The sequence below is a fragment of the Coenobita brevimanus genome, chromosome 39 (genome assembly GCF_032717465.1).
Source record: "Coenobita brevimanus isolate Jiangsu-jjx chromosome 39, ASM3271746v2, whole genome shotgun sequence".
NCBI lineage: Eukaryota > Metazoa > Arthropoda > Malacostraca > Decapoda > Coenobitidae > Coenobita > Coenobita brevimanus.
The window spans coordinates 15649640-15667297 of NC_136992.1; the positions used below are offsets into that span (position 1 = coordinate 15649640).

General features: G+C 44.4%; 2 protein-coding genes across 2 annotated transcripts in view; both read left to right on the forward strand.

Moving 5' to 3' along the window:
- Positions 1 to 4480: 4480 nt before the first annotated feature.
- LOC145396797 (glutamate receptor ionotropic, delta-1-like) overlaps positions 4481 to 17658 on the forward strand; it is a 57045-nt gene continuing 43867 nt past the window's right edge. The window contains exons 1-3 of the mRNA XM_080270088.1: positions 4481 to 4617; positions 13811 to 14052; positions 16764 to 16948. Of these exons, the coding sequence (XP_080126214.1) occupies positions 4481 to 4617; positions 13811 to 14052; positions 16764 to 16948 (564 nt within the window). The remainder of the gene's footprint in view (positions 4618 to 13810; positions 14053 to 16763; positions 16949 to 17658) is intronic.
- On the forward strand, positions 9211 to 9552 carry LOC145396700 (uncharacterized). The gene has a single exon (XM_080269987.1). The coding sequence runs from the start codon at positions 9211 to 9213 to the stop codon at positions 9550 to 9552; it is 342 nt and encodes a 113-aa protein (XP_080126113.1).

Below are 17658 nucleotides of genomic sequence, written 5' to 3' on the forward strand. Positions count from 1 at the left end.
GTTTCTATTCCGTTGTTAGTCATGTATTTCTGTTTGAATTAGTGCCATGTTGTCTTCGATACCTGCCGCTCACAATCCATTATTCAGCTCAATTCACAAAACTTATTCCATTACCGCAAAACTTAAGGTAAGGAGAACGGCTAAAAAACTGAATGTATTTAAGCCTACCGACGATTTAGAGGAGACCTAATATAAACACTTAAATTCTGAAGAAATTCGACCTCGTTAGACATGATATTTTGTACGAAACACAGAATGATACTGCGACTAGAAATAACGGAATGAAACTCAAAAGCGAGAGATGCAACACTCAACTCTTTAATATTTGCGTAGCGAGACAGTGGCATAAGTTACCAGCAACAATGGTTAATATAAAAACTATTGACATTTAAATTTAGGCTAGGTAGTTATTTGGAACTATTGGCCATAATTATTTCAGAGTTGTTCATTACCAGGTTGAAGTGTATGCTGCCGAGAGTGAGACGACTGCTTAATTATGACAACATTCTGCAGCATGTATATGTTTTCCCCCAGACTGCAGATTAGAGAATGCATACGAGTAGTCCATAGTTTGTCTTCTCCTGTCCGTCCTATAAAAACGTGTGCGTGTTTTTGTATACATTTTTTTCTGCCAGGTTCTACCGGGTGGTGTGGTGGGTGGGGAAGGGTCTTCTTTTCTCTCTTTTTCTCATGCATGTTGGTAAGATCTTAGTAGAATTAGCTCTTTTTTATTTTTATTTCAACAGATAACCTCGATATGGGCCAACAGGCCTCTTACCTTCTATACTTTCTATGTACTCCTATGTTCTCTATGGTAGTTGGCTTCCATCAATTATCCAGTTATCTACCTATCATTCAGTAATGTATACTCTGTGGTAGTTGGCTCCCATCAGTTGTCCAACTATCTACCTATCATCCAATAATTTTTTGCCTCATCAGGTGCGTAGGGACCTGGGGCTGTGATCCTCAGTTCTTCAGTTTGTAAAAATATGTCATTGCAACAGGCGTGTATCTAGCGTGGGTGTGGGCGTGGTGGTGGTGTGGGCAGGGAGGGACGAGGGCGGCCTGCTGAGGGCCATGTGGGCAATTCAGGGGGCCAGACTGACCTGCCGCTCCCTCCTGCTGCTACTGCACCCATGCCACACACACCTGGCTATGGTTCTCAGGTGAGTCCCACAGACAATTTTCTCACACTTAGTCCAGTTTGCCACACAGGTGTCGGATGGCTGAATGAACCATCTGCTACAAGGTGCCGCCATGAGCAGTCTCACTGCAAGGGGGCAGTCTTTTATCCCATTCCATAGCTTGTGCAAGAAGTAGATGAGGCCCAGTTTTTCTCCAAGGAGAGGAAGTTCTAACTGGAAACATTGCTAATTTTGCTATTATATTTTCCATGCTCAAGTTTAACAGAGTTTCCTGCTGAGGAGTGGGGTTGTAATTTTGCTGAGCTTGTTTATGGATGGGTCTGAACTAAATATACAGGTTATTTGCACTCTGTGGATATATGCTTAAAAATCAAAATGCAAAGCAAACTTTACACCAAATCCTTCAGAAACACAAGGACTGTGGTGACATTCACCCTCTGATAACAATAATGACTATCCCGCAGGTTCCTCAAGACGGCGGGTCTGTGGCTGCAGCCAGACACACGGACTGTGGTGGTAGGGGAGAGGGACGCAGCACATACTGTCCTGCTCCATCCCGTCCTCCGCAACACACGAGCACCACTCTATATCCCCACACAGCAACAACAACAACAACAACAACAACAAGAGCTTGGGCGACACATGCTGTATCTCAGACTGAAGGATAGCTTGGCAGAGACTGGTGAGGATCCCAGATGACTCATAAGTCTACAGTATAACAACACATTAAGTTCAATAAAAATTGCAGTGCATAGGGGAATGCCCTTACGATGTCTGTCATCCACAAGCATCTGCTTCGTAATGTTGTTCTGTGTTTAATACTCTCTGCACAAGAGTTACAAGTCTGATTTCCAGTTGGTGCAGTTGTGGGTGGCAGCCGAGTCAAGGTGCTGTGGCGGTGTTTGTACTGTAAGAGCGGCAACCCAGCCATCCGATCACTGTACTCACCCACCACCACCACCACCATCACAACCAATCTCCCAGGTGTGTCGCTATATTGTAGTCTTCTCTTCCTGAGTATTTCATTACCCATTTCACTTCCAACATATATCACTGGATTTTATACATTTCTTCCAGATTCTTTCCAGGGTATCTAATAATTCACTTCACAAGATATGACACTAGATAATTCACTTCCTTAGTACTGTACCTCACTATGATGCTTCACTTTAACCTGCCCCATCCCAACGTTTTCTGGGCAGTGGTACGCCCCAGTCCTGACATTTTTGGACCTTTTTATTTTTGGTTCAAACATCTGCTTTTGGTGAGAAACATCGAAAATTCATAGAGAAATCGCTCACCTGAGGTTTAAAATACTCGATCCAGGTAGGAGTACCTCCTTACCTTACAGGGTTTTCTATCAGGCTGGCTGTAAAGAAAACGAGTTCTGTGGGAGGATAACTATTCTACACCACTCATAAACGGTATTTATTTATTTATTTGGTATGAATTTATATGTAGTACGAGAGTATATTGGTTTTCAAACGGTAATATAGGCATTATAAGCATTGTTTCACTCACTTACTCATCACCATTCCTGACCTTGTTTTGCCACATTACCTGATCATCATTTCTGACTGTTTCTTCCTCTAATGTTTGTCCTCCACATTGTCATTGATTGGGGAATCACTCTGGCCCTGAATTTCGTACCGTGGCATGACATGGCTTTACTGGCCAGGTCACTGATAACAGGTGAATTGCTGAGAAAAGGTCATGCAAGGAGGGGGAGGAGGTCATACTGGGTAAGGCATTGTCCCTGCCTGGCATCTTGTAGAAGAAGGTGTCCCGTGTATACGTGCCAAAAATCACTCGCGAAAATTGAAAATTGTGCAAATTAGGGACCTTGCAATGTTGCTGCGTTAATTTATGTCTCTGGGATATGAGTGCACATCATGTGAGGACGTGAATTCACGTCTCTGGGATGGGGAGGGTTAAATTTACCAAGAATCAGAACTAATACCTAATGTGAGAGGGGTAAAGAAGTGCGCTGTTAAAACTGATATATGACATTATATCTAATACATTCTGCACAGCATCTGCATCCTCAGATGGAAACTTCCTTTACTGTTATCAGTTTATCTCTACAGTGCATTCACTCTTCTATGAAGAAGTCGTGAGGCTTCTTCCTTATTTTTTTTTTTAGCACAATTTTCTCACCAAAGGTTGTTGCTTTGTCATGAACAAATGTCCATCCATGTGATCTCCCAGCTTTGCTGTTGACACTTGCACTTTTCTCAAGACTCAATTAGCCGAGGTGGATGCTAATATTATTGACGTCTTGCTTTCTGAAAAAGTTTTTCGCAATTATCCTCATGAAGAAAGCATGTTTGATGCAGGTAATATGAAAACTCGTTTTCTTGGTAATAATTTAATTACACTGTATGTACACTTTAGAGAATGACAAAAGTGTCAAATCACAGTACATGAAAGAATTATGTCAGTAAAGGTTACAAGTATTCCAGTGGTCAGCAGGAGGTACCGAAAGTTTTGATAAGCCTGTTTACAATTATTATACATGTTCACAAGTGCCAGGCTGTTGCACATGATATTGCACAAGGTGGTGGTGGACGAGTGGTTAGAGGGGTGATCTCTTGTCTGAAATAGTGCAAGTTCAAATCCTGGCTGAGGCAGAGAACAATTAAATGAGCCGAATTTCGTTACAATAGAGTTTACTGTACTGATCTTCCACAAGACCTACTGACATGTCATAAGAACAACCCTGCTAATGCCAGTGCATCAGTCCTGAACCAGAAAGACTTAAGCCCAGTTCCCACCTTCACGATTTTGGCTATGGAACGCTATGGAAGGTGAAATCGTGAAAAATCGTGAGACACCGTAGGCCTTTCCAGGGCATTCCATAGCGTTCTGTAATGAACCGTAGCAGTTCGTGACGAGTCGTGGTGGTTCTGAACCGACTAAGAACCGTCACGACTCGTCACGAACTGCTACAGTTCATTATGGAATGCAATGGAACACCCCAGAAAGGTCTATGGTGACTCATGATTCACCACGATTTCGCGTTCCATTGCATTCCGTTGCCAAAATCGTGAAGGTGGAAACTGGGCTTTACAATGTATTTAATATGTACAGTGGGTATTAGTGCCGAAGAGGTAATAAATGAAGGCATGTGGCATGTTTAGGAGATCTGCAGAGCATACTGTAAGAGAAAGGATTTTCGAAGTTATGCTCAGAGCTGGAACCATGAAAGAAATAAGTCACTATTTAGTTGTGCATGAGTATCATTGAGCTGTTCTGAGAGACAGTGTGATAGCAAACAGTGTGTGAGAGAGCTGGTACCGGTGACAGGGCAGGAACGAAGACTGAACGGGCACATGATGAGGGTTGTGGCGATCAACTACCTGCCATTCATCAAAAAGGTGGGGAATGAAGACTGCCAGGGTGGCCGCCTGCACCTGGGTCACTCAGTTGACCACTACATCCTGGACGCCCTCGCTGCATCACTCAACTTCACGTGGGTAACACACTCTGGTATATTACACTCTGGCATCTACACTCGGGAAATAAAGTTCGTCTGCCATTCAAGTGCACCTACTTTGCCTCTGTGGCACGTTTGTCACTTTTCTCTTTGACACGTTGCATCAGAGAGAATAATCAGTGGATAAAGACATATACAAAGCATCTCTTAGTTTAAAACATCAGCCAGCAGAAGAAAGTGAGAAGTAGCAGAGGTAAAATGTCAGGCGAACTCTTGCCCTCGACTGTACCGCGCCTTGACACTCTACACACAGACAAGCAAAACACACACACACACACACACACACACACACACACACACACACACACACACACACACACACACACACACACACACACACACACACACACACGCATACACAATGACCTATTAGAATAATATTTGGCAAAAGCCACAACTGCAGTTCAGGTATTTTGAGACCTGCTATATATCTCACCAATTGCAAAGGTCAGGTCAGGCCAGGTATTGATCTATTACTGGTATCATGTAATCCAGTACTACCTGTTTCTTGGTTGGATCGTTGCTGACTAAGCCGTCAACCCCACTGGTTTTGCCCAGCGAAGAGGGTGGCCAGAAAACCAGCTGGACGAAAAAAACAAGACTTGTCAAATGACAGATGAGCTTATAGCCAATGGTCATCTAACTGGGTGGGTGGAACTCGTTGGCAGTTGTTGGCTAGGAGGATGAAAACTCTAATACCAAACATGGATAGCTGGGACTAGTGCACAGGGATTCCATGCCCTTGTCCATAGGTGAAAGGCAAACCCTCTTCTGACTTGCGAGATTGAGGAGGGATTACATCCCCTCTTTGTAAAAAATGAAAGTCACACACACAAAAAAATAAAATTAAGAGATGGGATTGGTAAGCTGGTTTTGGCTGGCCCTGGCCTAGGCTTGCCGGGACCTAGGCTTGCTGGGCACCTATCGTGATGGCTGCTGTGCAAAGCATTCGGGACCCGAGCAGCCAGATGAAGTAGGAAGAGGGGCCCCTTAGCCCCTCTCCTATTGTTAAGGGATGTTGCAAGGGTGCAGAGGATACAAGAGCTTGAAGTTCTACATGTGGGTTTAAACCTTGAGGTGGGGGCTTCAGAACGGTATAAGCCTTTCAATGGACAGTCGACTGACTTTGTTGTCATGAGAGCTAGAGCATGACTGAGGGTTGGCATAGCTGCATTCTGAGGTTGGGAGGTCTGGCCATGGTGAGATCAATAGTGATAGTTATACATACTGCTGTTCTGGCTATGAAAATGATGCCCATATTAAAGGTGATACTGCGGAGATTTCTGCTCGTTTCTCCTCGTCTGTCAACAGAGTTACTCTACTTCATGAGTGTATAATGTTAGAGAGATTGAAACACTCTGGGCTTCATTTCTCGCACTGCGGTGTACATTCTTACTAAGATATGAGTGAGTGATCTTAAAGAGAGCTTTTCCATGCCAAATTCGACAGTTGTGGAACAGTGTCTCTTGTGGGATGCACTGTTGAGCCTGAGTGACCTCAGTGCAGCTACTGGGGCTATCAGGGAAGGCCTCAAGGAATTTATAGTTCCCCATGGCTCTAGAACCAGTAATTCCAATAGCTCTTACCTTCTGGATTTTGGAAAAATCCAGAATTACTGGATCCTGGTTCCAGCAGCCTGATCTTCATCAGTGAACTTAGTAATCCAGTGCTGGAGGGGTTGCATAGGAGACTGACCACTTTCTTTTAAGTACTCAGTGCAGGGTTTTCAGGAGTGTTGAGGTCTCTGCTACTGATCCTAGACTTTTTCTTACTCTATGGCTACAAAGCAAAACTGAGGAAATTCCAAGGTGCCACCTAATAGTTTCCATCTTGAGGATCTCAGGCATCAGGAATGTGCTTGTCAGTATGCAATGGCAGCCTCAAATTGGTTTGATTGTGGTGCTCAGTGGTACTGGGGACCCTGTTGAATGATGGTATACCTTTGAGCATTTTCCTTTCGCAGTAACTGACAATTATGTTGGGGAGCGGCTAAGATCAAGGAGGCAATCTGTCACGCTCAGGATGCTGGCTGCGTTTAATAAAAGTTGCGATGTCAGATTGGCTGGGAATTGGAAGCAGCACAGACTTGTTTCTTGTCAGCCAAGAATTTTGCTGAGAAGGGACAATGAGAATTGTCAGAGAAATCATTGAGGAGGTAGAAGTCAGCTTTCATGCAAATGACCTTCGACATTCTTTTCAAGCCCTGAAGAAGCTCCACTCCAGACACACCTTTTATGTTAGCTCTGTTCAGACAACTGGATGGCTAGTGTCATGGGAGGGTGGGTACAGGGCTTGTTGGACAGAGTACATTGAGCAACTGTAAATGGCAGAACTCTCCAGTGGGGAACTTCGATTGGCTTGTGTGAAACCAGGATGTTATGCCTTCAGTAGACGAAGTCAACAACGCAATAGCTAGGCTGAGAAGTGGTAGGGCAGCTGGTGCTTCTGACATCCGTGTAGAACTGATCATATCTGGAGATGAGCCATGATCGAGGGACTGCACAGTCATAGAAACCATTTGGTGCAGTGGCATCATTATGCATGACTAGACTAATGATTGCTCATCCCTGTCTTAAAAGAGGAAGGAGACCAATGTGTTTGCAATAATTACTGTGGTGTTGTAGTGTATAGTGCTCAGTGTACCAGACAAGGTTCTTGCTCTCGTGTGCCAGCAGTTCAACCACTATATGAGGCATTGCACCTATGCCACCAAGTGTCGGGTATGCAGTGGTGCCCGTATGACATAGGAGTGCCTGCAAGAGCACAAGAGAGCGGGAAGCACCACTGCCAGGTACCCCAACTGTGGTGCTCACCACCACGCTGGCATGGGAGGTGCCCTGTACTCTCCACACCAGTGCAGGACCATTGGACCTCATCATTGGGTGCCCACCCCTCCCCCTACTCGTCCAGCCTGGGGCAGGACCCATCACCACAGCCACTTCAAAACAGTGCCACTGCACCCACCGCCACAGGGACCAGTGGTGCAAACCAGCAGCAACAACAATCTCAGCCTCAAAGGCCCCCAAAACCACAGTGCAAAAGGTGACACCATCAAAGCCAAGAGACCACGAATCACCCTCAGCAGACCACCACCCCTGCCTCAGCTGTGGCATAGACTACTGCCACTGTCCTGATAACAATAAAGACCTCCCCTACCAGACTGACAAGAGTAACACCTGCCCTGCACAAGACCTCCCAGCCAGAGCTGCTCACAGCTGACCAGCTCCATGCCTTGTTGGTACGCATTGTTGGGCTGGTGATGCGCCTGACGGTTGGTGCAGGAACCGCCCAGGACACCGACCCAGACATCAATGCCATGTCGGTGGCTGATGAACTGAGTAGCCTGCCAGGTGAGGCATGCTCAGGAGTAGCAGCAGCAGTCAGTGTTGATGGCTGTTAGTGTTGATATCAGTGTTGATTACAGATATGGTAACAGTATTGGTGACATCAGTGACAAGCCAGCATCATGGCAGTGACACAAGCATACATGGCCTTTGGGTCCTCAGCCTCCAGCCCCAGCAGGCTCAGGGTCCTGCAGTAGAACGTTCAGGGAGTCAGAGGCAAGAGGCCAGAGCTAACTGAGGCTGTCATCAGGGAGGAGATCGATGTGGTCCTCCTACAGGAGACACTGGCACCAGAGGACTGTGACCTAAGGATGGAGGGTACAGCACATATTCCCTCCCCTGCACCAAGGGTGGGGAGCAGGGCTACATGGTAATGGTTAGGAACAACCTCCCCCACCACAGGATCACAAACCCTGTGCACTGTGGTGATAGTGTGGAGGTCATGGCGGTGCAGCTCCAACTCTCACACCTCTCCCTGCTGGTGTACAACATCTACAAGAGCCACAGAGGTGAACTTGAAACTGGGGAGCTGTTGGCCCTGACCAGTGGTGACAGTATGCATGTGGCGGGGAACTTCAACACACACCACCCTCTGCTGCAATCCCCCTCTCCAACCAACCAGGCAGGCCGCCACCTGACTGAGATACTGACTGAGATACAGAACATAACCCTCCTCAGCTCTGGTGAGCCAACCCATGTCGGGGGTGGCAGGCTGGATCTGACCCTAGTCTCCAGAGATCTCTTTCCTGGTGCCCACCCTGACCAGCGATCACTATGCAGTCTTTACGGAGCTCGACGTCCCTTTACCACCAATATCCCTTCCTCCAACTCAATGGGATATCAGGAGAGTCGACTGAGGTGCCTTCGAGGCTGCCATTGACAGATGGTGATCAACCTATGAACCAGCAGCAGGCCCCAACCAAAGGGAACAGGACCTAACAGCAGCCATAGACAGGGCAGCAGAATCCTCCATCCCCAGGAGAACCCCAGGTCACCGTCACTATAAGAACTGGTGAAGAAATCCAGGGACAGAACCACTGAGTCAACACCTAAGGCAAGCTGTACCGACATTACCCAACTGATGATTACTTGGTCCTACTGAGGGAGATGATGTGAGAGGCACGAGGATATCCTGGAAGGTGAGGGAGGCCAAGTGACTGATGGATCAGTTCGTCCTGCCAGAGGAACAACGGGTGCAGTAGTCATCACTGGGAAGGAGGTGATGATGTGGAGGACATCTGACCACTGTTCTACCCTCCAAATGGAGCATGTGGCAATCCACCACACCCTGGAACAAGCCAAGCACAGCAAAGAGATGACAGTGGTCATCCACGCGGACTCCATGTCCGGACTACAGGCCCTCCACCACACCCGCGCCACGGACGATGTGGCTCTGGTCACCACCATCCTGGGGCAGCTGCAGAGCTTGGCTGACCAGAATAGGACCATAAAGCTCAACTGGGTCCCCAGCCACGCCTGTCTGAAAGGAAACGAGGCAGCAGATGAGGCAGCAAGTTTAGTTACCAGGCTGCCCATGGCCACCAGTGACATCTGTCTCAGCCTGTAGCAAGTCAAGGTCTTGGCGAAACAGGCCACAGTTCTGGAAACCAACTGACTACACTGGGCCTTGAGAGGGTCCATGACCAAGCTGCTTGGTACGCCAAGCCACCTCCTATCAACTTCTGGAGACACCCCAGCAGGAAACAAGGCAGGACAAAGTGATGCTGAGGCGGCTTTGATTGGGATATTTCACCTGGAAACAACAGTACAGCAACTTTGTTGGCCAGAAATGCCAATACCGCCATCAACACGTCCTAAAACCGCTCCCACATTACCTCCTGGCCTGCCCAGCCTCAGCACAACTAAGGCAACATCATATATTACCAGCAGACGACGGTAGGCAGGATGAAGAAACCCATGCTGCTCTCCTGGTCCGGTGACTACAGGAAAACATCCCCTTATTGCTGGAGGTGCTGAGAATGGCAGCACCACCAACCAAGATAGTACACAGTACTACATTGAACCTAGATATGTATCTATGTGTAACCTTATATATGTGTATATGTATCTATGTATATGTACAGGTATGTTTGTGTATGAGTACAGTGGATACTGTACAACTAATAATGTACAGTGATGTTATGCTGTATGCATGAACACCCTGTGTGTACTGTATCTGTGTACAAGTTATATATATAAAACAACCTTAGGTATAAGTGCATAATTAAATTAGCATAGGTTTATTATATGTATATAGTGTGTAGTGTATAACTAATAATGTATATTGATGTCTTAACTATACGCTATATTTCTGAAACACACTAGGTATAAGTGCATAATTGTATGAGCACATGCCTATGCAACTGATGTGAGGAGGGGTAGCTATATACCTCCGTTTACCTTGCATCACAAACTACACTGATGGACCAGCAGAAAATGTTTCTTTTTCTGTAAATAAATATCAATGAATCATAAGTCAAGCTCTTAATGGGTATCTAGGGCCATTCATTAGAGTTTCAGAGGCTGGAACAATCTGGATTCACACCCAAGAAGTCTACGGTTGAATGGTTTCTTGCATTTTGAGTTATTGTGGAACACCATCTTGAGTTTTGCAAGGTCTGCTTGAATCTTATGTTGATCTTAAAAAGGAGTTTGACTCAGTGAACTGGGAGGCACTGTTAGAACTCCTGCAACTAAGTGGGATATCTGCAGAGATTATCTGACAGATATTTTGCTTGTATTCAGGCACTGAGAGTGCTGTCAACTGGGAGGAGGGAATGTCCGATTTTTTCCCAGTAAGTTCTGAATAGAGACAGGAATGTGTCCTTGCCCCATCACAGTTCAGTACATGCATGGACTGGGTACTGGATTGGACTGTTGAGTCAGAGTCACTGTGGGGCATCAACTGGCAATTCTAAAGTTACTGACCTTGACTTTGCTGATACAGTTATACTTGTAGGGTCACAGAAAACATTCCTGAGTGCTCATGAGGCATTCATTGAGAATGTGGAGCCACTAGGACTAAAGGTCTCCTGGGCCAAGACTAAGGTCCAGACAATTGGTTGCTTGTTGGATGAAGCAGTACAGTCTGTTCAGGCATGTGGTTAGGACATAGAAGTCTTGGAAAGATTCACTTATTTTGGTAGTGTGAGCCATAACAACAATAAGTCTGACTATGAGATCTCTCGAAACACAGGTCTACCATATGATGTGGATTCCATCACTTCGAGTAAGCCTACTTAGTGTTGTCAACATTTAAGTAGAAGCACGAAAATGTGTTTCTTCTGGATGCTGGTGCTCCCAGTTTTACTTTATGCCTGTGAAATATGGAAAACAAGTTAGGTGCACTCAGAGAGCGCATACCTCCACCAACGCCAATACCAGACTACTCAGATCACGACCAAATTGTAGGTTACTCAACTCTTCCTTGCCCATGATCCACATATCCACGAAATTCCATTGAAGTCCATCCATAACTTTTTCGACAAACAGATAAAAAACAGTCCTGAACCGGGACTCGAACTCATATCACTTCCAAAATTTCATCAACTCTTCCTTGGGCCACGACCCTCATGTCCACAAATTTTCACTAAAATCCGTTCGTTAAGTTTTTGGGATATCTTGTGGACAAAGAAAGAAACAAACAGGGGATGAATACATAACCTCATCCAACTAAACTGGCGTAGGTAATAAGCAGTGCGTGGCAAAGTGACCCCTATGGCACAAAGTGCTTTTGGAGGGTCATGGGATATCGCTGGCACAACGAAACGTGTAATGAACAATCATACTGTGAGTCTGACTGGAGGCTTTTACCCACGCAATACTAGAACGTCAGCTTCAACTATATGGGCATATGGCTCGTTTCCCTGAGGTTGATCCTACTCTTAAGGTAATATCTGAAAGAGCCAACTCGGGATGTATGAGACCAAGGAGAAGGCACCAGACCTCATGACTGGTGCAAGTCAATCATTCCTGCTTGGAGATACTAGAAAGGGGAAGAATAGTTGCCTGGATGCTTGCAAGAAATGATTCTCATGTGGAGCTGAAGAGTGAGCGAACCTATGCGCCCTACGGCGTTTGCACCAAGTGAGCGAGTGGGTGAGTGAACTGCTATCGCTTTACGATACTTCTGGCACGTACGACCCTTAAGAGGATTAATGACTCCTCAGAGAGATCGATGACGACAAAAGAGGTAGAAATTAATGTGTAATGGATATATCATAAAAGAATAGCGTAAGCAATTAGTGAGATATAAACAGAAACTACTTAAAAATACCTGACTTGCAACTGTAACATCTCATTTATTTTGTGTCACATCTTTGCATGATTTTCCTGTAAATGTATTTTTATCTTTTAGAGAGGCATTTCTGGAACTGTTGGAAGGGGTGACAACAATAAAAGCTGTGTTCTTGATGGCCTAATAGACTTTGAAGTACATCTCTCTTACCCTTTTATTTTGAATTAGTATATCATAACACTGTCTGTTGTTAGTTGTTTCGTTTTCATATCGACAGAGTTTGGATCAGTAACATGCATGCGCATACTGAGGTGTCCTTATGGCATGGTATGAGATCTAACTCCCTTATTCCGTGCACCAGAGTGGTAAATACTCAAGGAATTTCTCACGAAAAGCAACAAAAAATGAAAAGTTGTAATGGCCTCGAGAGAGGAAACCCCATTCCAGTCAGGGAAGAACTGATCTCATATAGCCCAATAATTACCGGTATTATTATTTCTCCATGATACAGTTGAAAAACACAACGCAGGTATAAGTAGACTGCGAAATGAGCTAATTTGTCTAGGTGAAACAAATTTAATGAAATGGAATAAAGCTTCAAGGTGCGAAAGATTAAGCAATACTACCGATTAACTGAGATACAAATTACGAAGCAAGCACAAGCAAAACCAAGCAGTTACTTTGTTAATTACGAAAATTATTTTTATTTACAGAACTGTACTGAAATGAAAATCACCGACAAAAGCACCGACTCCACTTACACACAACTTAGCCTAACGTAGCTATTTAACCATGAAATCACACAAAAAATGAATCTGGGGTAACCAAAGAATAAACCTGATTACTACAGAATCACGTGAGTGTTTCTGTTAAGACTATGAAATATTCAGGTCCAGTTAGAGTACAGGCCTAAGTAATCATCCTTGATCTTAAACGCTGAATATTTTGGCGGCAGTAAAGGACTATCATAACTCTGCTAGAAACATCCTAGGTCTTTTAACATTTTTGTGTCAACATTTGAAGATTTATTTATTAAAATACAAGTGCAATCCGAGACTAAAAACCTCCGCCAAGGCTGAGCAATCCCCCTTTTGTCAACACCAGTGCAAAAGATTCCCCCTATTTTTTTTGTTTTCTTATGTAGCAGGAGCCATACTGTATAAGACACATATGGTAGATCTTATGATGTTATCTTGTAATCTGCCAGCACTGTAGGCATTATTTATCGAGTCAGAGGCAAAAATGTTGAAATTACCACTATCCCACAGTGGTAAAAATCCTTTAATGGATTGTTCCTTGGGCCATACCCAACCCCTAAAAAAAAAAAAAGAAGAAAAAAAAAAGAAAAATCCATTCATAAGTTTTTGAATAATTCTGCCAATAGACAAATAGACAAACAAACCAACGCCAGCAAAAACATAATCTCCTTGGCAGAGGTTACAAGAAAAAGAAAATTGGAGTGGGAAATTCCAGTAATGCTGCTGCTGCTGATGATGATGATGATGCTGATGATGCATCAAGTCTTAATAGTTTGGAGACTGTGCAAAAGAACATTTAATTATTATCCTCAGCTGCGCTGTACTTGCAGGTACGAGGTGTTCGAGCCCGCCGACTGTGAGTGGGGCATTCCTGGGGCCAACGGCAGCTGGAATGGGATCGTGGGGACTCTACAGCAGGAGCAGGCAGACTTCTCACTCAACCTCACCCCGCATTACGACAGAAAGAAAGTTATTGATTTCTCAGCTATTTATTCTGACGATCCATTCCTTATCATCTCACCCAAGCCACGGCCTCTGCCCAAACTCCTGGGTTTGATCCGTCCTTTATCAGGTACCCTGCCGCAGGCTGAACCCCTCAGTCAGATGAAATATTTATTCTATTTTCGTCACTATAGATGAAAGTATTACGTTTTATAGAGAATATTTGTGCGTAAGGATCAGAAATAGTTTCCATTAACCCCTTCACCCCTTGATGTGCTTTCCAAACTCAATAAAGTTGTCTAAAAATAGCAAGAATATAACATAAAAAGGCCAAAGGATTATTTTTATTATCATCATCATCATCATTATCATCATTATCATCATCATCCCACCTCTTCTTTGCCACCTGCATGTGGTGTGAGATAGGTTACAGAAAGCCTGAAAACGGAAAGAATACGATAGAGGGAGAACTAATAAACAGCATCCCCAGTTAAATGGGTCACACACGCATTTATTCACCATTCAAGTTCCCGGAATCCTTGCTCCACCTGGCAGATAGCACATGTATACATGTAGTTTCATATTTACCGATCAGTCAGAGTCAATCTAATGGCTGTCAAGTTAGAAATGGGCGCCAAACCCCTGTCATACGCTCCTTTGAAAAAAATTCAGCCAGTCAGCTCCATTCCTTGTCAGTTCACTAGCCTTATCTTGTTCATACCTCTCATTTTCCCCTACTCTTTTACCATATCTATCCGCCTTCTTCTTAGCTTATCACACCGACCCCTACCTTCAAACCTGTGGTCTAGATGACCTTTTCACCACCCTATTCATATTCATTCTCTCCACATTACCATGCCATCAAAACACACTCTTTTCGACGCTGGTGTCTACAGACTTCCTTACTCTGCATCTTTTCATGAATTACATTATTCCTTATCTTAACCATTCTCTGTACAGATATCTAAACAATTCCATTCCCAGTGCTCTTACACTGGACCTTTTATTTGCAAGCCACACCATAGTCTTATATCCGTATGCTAGAATAGACACTAAAACTTCTTCATGCACGCATTTTGTAGCCGCCACATGCATACCTCTGCTTCTTATCAAGTCCTGCTTCTTATCAAGTTCTTCACAGTATCAGCCACTTTCCTTCCCTGTGTCACTCAACTTTCTACTTCTTTTGCATATTTACATCCCTTTTCTAACACTGCGCTCAGGTACTTGAACTATTTCACCATTTCACGTCTTTCTTCATTCACTTTATCACTACACCATGAGTCACCTTCTCTCACAACAACCATCACTTCACTTATATCTACATTTAATTTCAAAGCACAACGATTGCAGACGTACAAAAACACTGGACTACTCCACCAAGCTCATGTTAGCTATAAGCAAGCAACACATAAAGAAAAGTCACGGGGACATCACACAACTTTGCCTCACGCCAACAAGAAGCCCACTTACGTTTATGCATGCTTCAAATACTCTTAATGACATTCAATATCTTACCGCCTAAAACCATTCATACGCAAAATCTTCCACAGTCCCTATCTGTTTACCTTTTCGTATGCCATACCATACCATAAATACCTTACACTCCTTCTCACAAGCATTCTCTCTGATTCACACGTCCTCTGCCACTCTCAAAGACACCCTGTCCGTCACTCACCATGCCTTCTGACATACCACGTTCTTTATTTATGATATTTCTTCCATATACCTTTCCTACATCACTCAACCGATTCATGCCATAATAATTTTTGCACTCACTCAGCTGGCTTTTATTCTTGTACAAGGGAACACTCACAGCCTTTTCCACTTTGTTGGTACAGTTTCACTCATCTTAGCCTTCTTACATACGGTATCTCTAACAAACACTTAACCCCCCTTCTCACCACTACGCTTAATTATTTCTGCATACACTTCAACACCTGTCTCCCCGTTCTTCAGCAGCATCACAGCATTCTTCATTTCTGCTACTGTCATGTTTCCTGGCACTGCACTCCTTCACACCAATCATGTTTGCATCCTCCCTGTTCTCACCAGCCCCATTCAACAGCCTTGCAAAATATTCTTCCTATATGCTTTCTACTTCACATCCATTGGTTAGTATTCTTCCACTTACAGCCCTCACAGAGTCACAGTTCTTTCCATTATCACTTGTACATTTTTGCACCTGTTTTCAAAACTGTTTCCTTTTTTTTTTTTTTTAAGAATAATTTGCATTCATTTTTCTTCCAAGATCATCATATACCTCTTATTTTTCTTCTTTACTCGTCTCTTTGCAAGCTTCTTACTCACAGTGTATTATATTCTCCTCTTTCATATGAACCCTTCCCTGCATCCACTCCAGCCACTTCTTCCGCTTTCCTCCATTGCTCTTTCAATCCCTTCATCCCATCAAGCTGTACCTTTCATTCTGGCTGCTAACTTCAGGACACCACACACTAAAACAGAAATGTTGAGAGGGGTGAATTGGGCGAGACTGAATGACAGAACTGAGAGTAGTGGGCTAGGAGAGAAATTCGGTCTAAGAGATATTAAGAGAGTGATGTGAATGGGAGTGTTAAGATGGTGTGGACATGTGGACAGGAGAGTGGAAGGTGACTGGTTGGGGAAGGTCACGACATGAATGTGGAGAAAAAGATGCCCAGAGCAGACCAAAAAAGTGTGTGTGGAGGGTCCTGCACGGTGACTTTCGGGATTGGGGTTTAGAAGGGTAATAGCTCAAGACTGTGACGTACATAGAACTCCCATCAGGTGAAAACCTATATGCCAGCATGGTCCACGAAACCTTTCGTTACACGTAAATTTCGTGCACTATATTTACAGAGGAGGTTTGGATGGCAACGGTGGTGGCAACGGTGGTGGTGGGCGTGGCAGTGTGGCTGCAGCAGAAGGCGTGGTACTGGGTGGATGGAGGCCGCCGTCTTGGTGCTGGCCCAATCTTCACTTACATATGGGGTGTCCTCCTCATGAATCCTCCTCCAGCACGCCTGCCCGAACTATCAGCCAAGGTGATTAATCTGAACCTACTCTACCACTTACTTGACATGAACACACCTCCGTGCCAGGTTAAACAGTCTGAAAGTAGTCACAAGTTAGGTCGCAAAGTTAACGCCTACTTGCACTCCCAGCCAAAGTGATTTGACTCGACCTACCCACGCGAATCGAGAACCAGAATACACTTCTAAGATGAGTTGGATAATGTGATAGTAGTCAATAGTCAACTCCTCCAGTCTGGTGACGTATTTTCCATTTAGTCCTGCTATCATCAAATGATTTTGTTTAAGAAAGGTCTACAGTAGTGAAGAGGTTAATGGCGGCTACAGTGTGACTATGGAGGTCTTGTAAACCGAGTCTTGCACTACTCGTATGTAGGGCACAGTGCTGCTGGACTTTATTTTCCCCCTCAACCTATGATTTTATTGTACCGCACGACAAACAAAAGGTCTTAATTCTCATTAAATTTATGCTACAGAAAATGAAGATATTATCAAAACAACAATTATGTAAACACGACAAATCTGAGACGTAGCAGAAGCCAGCTGGAGGCATGCTTCATATCAACATTTGTGGGGTATAAATAAGTTCTGCATTTTCTATGTAATAAATATAATAAGAAATATAGCTGCAAACACCGATGCCGGGGTTCACTGTGCACAGCTTGGGCCTCTGTGAGGGGAGGGTGTCAAGAGGGTCACTGTGCACATCAAACTGGATATAA